The sequence below is a fragment of the Octopus bimaculoides genome, chromosome 8, assembly GCF_046866305.1.
Source record: "Octopus bimaculoides isolate indiv1 chromosome 8, ASM4686630v1, whole genome shotgun sequence".
Classification (NCBI taxonomy): domain Eukaryota; kingdom Metazoa; phylum Mollusca; class Cephalopoda; order Octopoda; family Octopodidae; genus Octopus; species Octopus bimaculoides.
Window position 1 is genome coordinate 26,647,289 of NC_142935.1, and position 8,242 is coordinate 26,655,530.

At 32.2% G+C, this 8,242-nt stretch overlaps 1 protein-coding gene across 30 annotated transcripts in view; it reads right to left on the bottom strand.

Annotated features, from left to right (window-relative positions):
- Positions 1-543: 543 nt before the first annotated feature.
- LOC106881627 (protein lev-9) overlaps positions 544-8,242 on the bottom strand; it is a 654,521-nt gene continuing 646,822 nt past the window's right edge. For all 30 annotated transcript variants that reach the window (XM_089356222.1, XM_089356227.1, XM_089356218.1 and 27 more), the window contains 2 exons: positions 3,066-3,239; positions 544-1,010 (listed from right to left, as the gene is read on the bottom strand). In XM_089356222.1, coding sequence (XP_089212348.1) covers positions 724-1,010; positions 3,066-3,239 — 461 coding nt within the window. In that variant the 3' untranslated portion in view covers positions 544-723. The remainder of the gene's footprint in view (positions 1,011-3,065; positions 3,240-8,242) is intronic.

The window sequence follows — 8,242 nt, forward strand, 5'->3', positions numbered from 1 at the left end:
GTATACTGATTTTAAATGCATATATCTCTATATATGTTTGTATATATGTATACATATATATGTATATATACAATATATATATATATATATATATATATATATATATATATATATATATATATATATATATATATATATATATATATATATACATATATATGCATTTGTGTGTATCATTATATATATATATATATATATATATATATGCATATGTATATCAATATATATATATATGTATATATATATGTATATGCGTTGTTCTCATTTTATGTATGTATATGATATTGCACGCTTCGTCTTAAGCTTTGATTTGATCATACGCTTAAAATAATGAGTATATTTGACATACCACTTCGTTAGAAATGTCAGCTATATTCAAATAGCCCGTTATGCTTCATCCTCATAGGAATTACTTTAGAAGGAACTGTCCTCTCAATCAAATCATACCTACAAGTCGAAAGGAAATGAACCAATTTCGCAACATGCTTCATTATTAGCATGCCAATCTTGTGTATATTCCCATGAAAGAAATGTATATTCTCAAAAGAATATGAATATCTGATTTTATTTTATGTTAAATCAGACATCATTACGTAAATCCATTTCTGTATAGTGTTTAGTTCTGATGTATTTAATCTTAGTTTTCAACTTCTATATCTTTGAATTTTTTTTCTTTTCGCCATCTTATGTCTCCCACGACGCTCTCTCATTTTCCTTTCTCAATTACAAGTAATACTGATTAGAATGAGCTTGTTCCTCTATAGGTTTCCATAGCTTGTGCAAAATTGGATGTTGACCTGGTTTACACTCTGGTTTTTCAATTGGACTCCAATTTCCATCAACACAAGTAGCACCACTTGCTCCGTCTAGTTCATAACCACGGTCACATTCATATAATAAACGATCACCATGTCTTATAGTTACAATATAGGCTTTAAATTCAAATTTCCCGATTTGGCCCTTTTTATGAATCTTTCCGTTTTCAAGCTTCCCGGGATTTGGGCAAAAAACTGAAAATAAAATAAAATAAATATAAATATCTTGACTAATTCAAACACAGATCAGATAAATTTACGCATTTTATTCTCAGGGAAAAGTAAAACTTTAAAAGTCATAACGAATTTTCAGAACTAATTATTCAGAAAGTGGATATTCTTGTCTAATATTAATAGTTTGCTTGAATAATATGACAATATTTTCTCTTCTACAAAATATAAAGTAAATCGAAACTCTGAAATAGCCGACAATCTCCATTATTCTTAATTTTTATAAGTGCATAACACTCATCACAAATCCAGAGAGAACTAACCCCGAGAGGACGAAGAATTCTATCAAGATCCAGATTCTAGATCCTAAAGGCACAAGAGCAGCTTAAGTCACACTTTCTCCGCCTTGGAAATATGAGGTGTAATAGGCATTACTTTCCTTCTCCCCATAGAAGCAATAAAACGCCATATGTAGACGCAGTGTGGACACTAGTAGCTTAACAGGAGTCTGTTTTTGAATATGGTGCAAAGGATCTTAAGGCCGCTGACCTGGTTACAAAACAGAATGAGTGACACAGGCACCAGCAAGAAAGACCATCACATAGCACCCAAGATCCACAGCGACCACTTCAAACGCTTCTGCAGATGTCAACTCATTGGCCGCTACTGACGCCCCATATGCCACACTGGTGAATGTCAGAGACCTTGTAGCAGCAAAATAAAAAAAAGAAAATCCTCTGACAGAGAGTTTTGTATAATATATATAGTTGATTCTTCTTTAATCAGTGCTTCGCGAAGACCCAGCTTTCTTGATGATATCAGAATACGAACGAAATATATGTCGGATTGTCTAGCGAATTTGATATTGGTAAAATGAACATCATACTACTTATTGACAAATACTGTTCTCTTCTCACTGAATTATTTATATTTATTTCTCATGCCATCTTTTTTTAAGTAGTAAGTGAGGCAGAAAAATCACCTCAGAATGACTGTCTCGGACTATTTATGAGACAATGAAACAATTATAGAATTTCAGAGAGTAGTGTTGATTTTCCCGATAATAAATAACTAAATGTTGAATATCTTTATAAATTCAAACATCACTGTATACTATTGTGTTCGTTTTCTACTATAGCCTCTAATTAATCTCTCCCTGTACCTCATAGAATATGTACATATTATGGACCGTTTTAAGACGACTGAATTCCTAAATACATAATACGAGCATCGAAGCGAGAAAATAATGCATTGTAATATATTAATTCTAAGAAATGTAATTGCTTCTCTTTTACTTTAAATTCTCTAATTCATCTGTCACTCTGCATATGATGCAGATAAAAAAAAAAACCCTTCACCAGCATCTACATCTGACAGTATTCTAATGGAAAATAAATTTTAAGACAGTCAATCTCATCCTCTCTCTGATTAAGAAAGGTATCGACTGGAATTTATTTAACCAAGTTTTTGCCAGGTGCTTTGTATAAAACTTATGATGGACATGTAATTGATATTTCTGCCAGACATATTGGACCAAAATCGTTGCTTGCTACGTTGATTATTTTTAGCTAATGCCACCTGCGTCACCCTATCATTTACCATAGTGATGACAATAATTATTATCTGTAATGATATATATTCCATTGTAGCATATGTATTTTGATATTCTCGTCTTCTGTTTTCGGTTATTTCTGATTCTGCTATTTAACTTGAACATTCTAAGTGATTAAAATTTACCAACATTTTGTTACTTGCGTTTAACCATTGATCGTACGACTAGGTTACTACAGATTCAATGATTCAATTCTTCAAGCTCGGGGGTTTAACTCTCTTGACATACCTACCGCTTTTGTTACTCTTGTTGCTAATATCGGTGAATCGATAGAATCAGTAGGGGGTGGAGCAATATACATAGTGAAGACCTTTAAATTAAGATTCCATCAATAAATTTTGCCTTTCATTTGTTTCATACAACACCAATTAAGAACTGGTTTTTCACCCATTTTATGAGCCATAACAGTTGTGCAATACATGTGCAATAAACAAATTAGACACAATAGTACGAATGCATATACTTACTCTCATCACAGTAAGGTCTCGAACCTACCCAACGTCCAAATCTGCAGGTCATGTGTAAATCTCCACGTAAGCGAAATCCTTGAAAACACATATATTTCGCTCTATCACCATGCTTCCATCCAATATAAACACGCCTTCCATTTTCAATATTTGGCGGCTGAGCTGAGCAAGGTGCTGTAAAGTATAACATACACATATATTATTATAATTAAACAAAGTGTGTATATATTCATGTAAATATATATATATATATATATATATATATATATATATATATATATATATATATATATATATATACACATATATATATCTATGTATGTACATATGTAAGCGTGCGTGTGCGCGAGAAGATGTGGGATTGTGTTTGTCCCTGTGTATGTGTAAATGTGTCTGTGTGTATACATATCTATGTATATATGTATATGCATATGTACATATATATATATACATATATATATATATATATATATATATATATATATATATATATATATATATATATATATATATATATATATATATATATATATATATATAGAGAGAGAGAGAGAGAGAGAGAGAGAGAGAGAGAGAGAGAGAGATTTACGCTTACATATGTGTATAGCTGGCAATGTATATATTCATGTAGATTTGAGAATGAATCTCATTATCATTATATCGGCTGATGTAATCATTACGAATTTTAATATTATTAAATGTGAATGAAAGGATATGTCATTTTAAAAATATAATTGCATAGTAATGAAAACAACAATATGTGAAATGGTAACAGTTACATAGTTATTTAAATACTACTCTACTCCCCTATATATTTTCGTAACATCGGACCACTACTCATTCTGGTTTAGGGTTAGGTGTATCTGCGTTCCAAAAATTTACGACAGTTAAAGGGGGTAACGTAAAGCAAATATAAATAAATAATAAACGATTCTAAATCTCAAAACTGAGTAGAAGATTTTGACCGAGCGGAATTATTGGGCCAATCTAGTTACAAATATTTTTGCAGGATTTACTCATAAAATTCCCACCAATGTCATACTTTTCCGTTCATGGGGCCCATAGCTGCAGAGCAGAACCTACAAAGGTCGGAGAAATCAGTATCTCCTTTAAGCCGAAAGGTTTCACACAAATCTGAAGTTGTTGAAGGGCAAAGAATGCCACCGTGCATAGCACTTTCCGGAGGCATTCCTCTCCTTCTGCCACACTTCCTGTAAATCAATTTCTTTTCTCCCACTTGTAAAGCCTATTGTCTCTATAAACAAGTACTTCACAGAGAGTTTCCATGCGTTCTAGATAATTTTGCCAAGAGCTTCCTGTTGCACACATGAGTTGTGCTAGATCTATTGGAAACTATCATTACTGTGACATTCCATATTGGGCTCAGATCATGGGAAAATTTATGAAAACTTTGTTGCACTTGATAAACCATCTTCTTACGAATGGTTTAGCTATTAAAACCTGTTAGCTAAACTGTTAGCCGTGTTGGCTCAAAAACTTTGTGTTAGAAAACACTATTGCGGCGTTGACCAGTTAAACTCACTTTAACCCTCAATCTGTCAGGTTTTTATTCTACGTTACCAACGTATTTACTATTAACCTCAACAATGAATCCTATGCGCATGATAAAACCTATAATGTCTACCCTTCCGCAACCAATCCTCATCTACAAACAGATATGCTCCACCAAACTTATACTTATCAATTACGTATACCTTGAAGAATTTCTCCAGCATCTCAAAGATAATCAGCAACGCAAAATTAAAATAGCCGATGTTTCTATAAAATTTTGGTTTTAGCTTTTCGGCAGATGTCAACTAACATTCGTGCATACTCAATGCAGCAAAAGGTTTAAGTCAAATATTATCCTTCTCCTTCAGAGCAAGATAAAATTTGATTGTGTAACAACAACTAATTCTTGGCAAAGTTAAGTTGAACCACAAGGACTATTGTTTCCAAATCTGGGTCACGGTTGCAACTACAAACACCGGAGACAAAACTCATCTTGGCAAAAATTTCACAAAACTGGTTTCGAAATCATTTTTATCGTGCTTCCACATTTGTCTAAGAAATATACCATTACCTCCCTGTGTTTTTTCCACTTACAACAGAAGCCCCTGATATGGATCCTACAATATCTAGGTTTGTCCCCCGATTCATTAAATTCTTCACTCATTTTTTCTTACTTGGAATGGCCAATATTAAACACTGCACCTAATCCTATCAAAAAAAAAAAAATGAAAGAAAAACTAAAAATCCAGAATTTTGGAATTCTGAATTATGGAATTTTCTTTCTGTGTAACCGTCAAATTTAATATTAACTTCATCGATATCGGTAGTCTCGGGAGGTTAGCATATGCCATATAGAAATTCAATTCCAAAAATCAAACCAACATGCAGACTATGAAGCAAAATGCGTTCAGGCAATATGGCTGCCAATGAATCTAGAAATAATGTATAACGTATCATGTGCATTGATAAAATCAATTCTAATGGCTTGAATAAGCGTGGAGTAATTGTAAGTTTCCTGAGGCACATACTATTTTGGAGCATAAAAGAATTAATGGAAGGTTTTTCTTCAATTGCTCAAAGAGAAAAATCGTGAGCGGACAAACTTGAAACAAATATTGCAACAATAGATTTGTTAGACATCCTTAAATATTAAAATATATTTAGACAGTAATTTGCCTTTACTTTGCAGCGAATCACTAGGAAAGCTTCGGAAAAAAAGCTCATACAAATAATACTTAATGCTTGCTTTTACTAATCGATACATTAGAGAATAATTTGCTCTACAAAGTTCACCACTCTACATCCAAAGAATAGTTGATAAAAAGCCTTTAGCTTGAAAGGAACATCACATAAAGAGAAAACGATCGTTTGATCGCTTGGGAGTAGAAAGATACTTGACTTTAAACTGAAATCTATGTAAGAAACATTGACTTAGATGTATCATAATTGGAAGAACAGACTCTACATATAGAAATGGTGCTCACTTGAAAGTCGTGGGTGCAACACATTAGCTACCATCTTAATCACCGGTTGATAATCACCGGTTGATAATCACCGGTTGATAATCACCGGTTGATAATCACCGGTTGATAATCACCGACGAAACGGTTAACAAAAGGCACCAGAATCCAATACTGAATGAACTTTTTAACGCATCGAGTATTGGAGAAACAACTCAGATTATCACGGAACATTCTAGTGAAATAATTAAAATGTTATTTCGACAGAAGATATAGTTATGGCTGGTACACACTGTGGTTTAATGTTTTTCCATTTCAGACAATTGTGTGTTAGAGACAATTAAACTTCTTCATAAATTTATTTAGTAACATTCTGGAATGTCATTGCGGATTCATATTTGAGAGACGTTTACCTAGACGTTGTATTTGTAGGTAGACACATGTAGGAAAATACAAATAACCTCCAGAAAATCTTCATGTCTGAAGAATTTTAGGCCATATCACTATTATGTTCTATTCACCATGACACAACAATGTCAACGATTCCTCACTGAGATTTTGGAATGCTACGGAGGTTCGGTTGCAGATTTGGAGATATTTCACATGCATTTTTGGACGGAAACGGAGCCAAAATTATCTGCATAATAATGCCAATTCAGTTTGATATACCTTTTTCTATTATATACCTAATTGCTTGAAGTTATGGCCAGGATAAGAAAGGACTCTTTAATTTCTAGCGAATAACGAAGAAATACAATTATGCCATTGGTGTATGATTCTTGAATATTCTAATATAAGATAACTTAAACTAAAATTTTTGTCCCAAAATTTAAACAATAACACTTAAATATTGGTTGTAGGGGATGAGCCATTTTCAATTTTTTAATAAATAAAAGCTCCCCATCCGAACAAAACAGGTAAGTCACAAAAAAAGGAAAATGAATAAATAGTTGAGACGAATATCAAATATCGAATAATGGAAGATTTTATGATCTCTCAAAACCTGATATATGAATTTTCTTTGGCTGTTTGTCTGAATATGTACAGTGTGATTACTTACGCGTTTTTGTGCGTGAATAAACACAGACAGACATATATTTGTGTGTGTATATGCAACCTTTCAATATTGAAAAGGTTACAAGACGCAACGAAAATTTTAGAAAAATAAATAAGTAAATGATTGGAAACTTTATTGGTGAGTGTGTGAAATAATAAGGCACTAAAAGAGAATGACTCTCCAGACACAACAGTATATTATATTTATATAAATAAAGATAAGATCATTATTTAAAATACCGATCATATCAAGTGGCTAGCATGGGAATTAAAACCTCATAGGTAATAATTATTATTAAAATTATAATTAAGGGTATTACAAGATACTGCCACGCTAGATATAGCAGCCAAAACCTGACTCTAAAACCACATTAAATGTTCATACACCACCAGGACCAGCGGTGTATGAAGATTCTATGTGGCTTTAGAGTTAATTTTGGTTGCCATATCTAGCATGGTGGTAACTTTTAGATACCCTTAAATTATAATTTATATATATATATATATATATATTACAAATTAAAAGGGTAAAGGATTATCAATTTACTAATTCATTAATAAATCAACAATTAAAAATTAATAATTTTTACCAAGCCCATCGGTATGTAAGCACCATTATTGGTCGAGAACTTATTTAAAAGCTCATATATATTTATAAACATAATTAAGGGATCAGCAAATATTTGCTTCACCATATACCGAAGTTCAGAAATAGCAGCTAAAAAAGCTGAGACTCCCACAGATAGCTTTTTAGCTGCTATTTCTGAACTTCGGTATATGGTGAAGCAAATATTTGCTGATCCCTTAATTATGTATATATATATATATATATATATATATATATGTATATACGTTTATTTTTAAAATCTTGCACACTAAAGCATGAGGCACACTCACCTAATTGTGTAGATAGAATATAGAATATAAAATTCTAATCCACTGCAGAAACAAATGCACTTCATCACAGGAGATGTTTAATCGAATCAATCTTAATGTATGGATTAATAACATGGACACTTGCTATTCTCATGAAGAAAACTCTTAATCTCGCGTACATCACAAATATTACGTATCGTCCTAAACATTTCCTAAAATATGACTAACAAAGAGCATTACCAAGACATTGCTTATTTTACAGGCTCATTATGA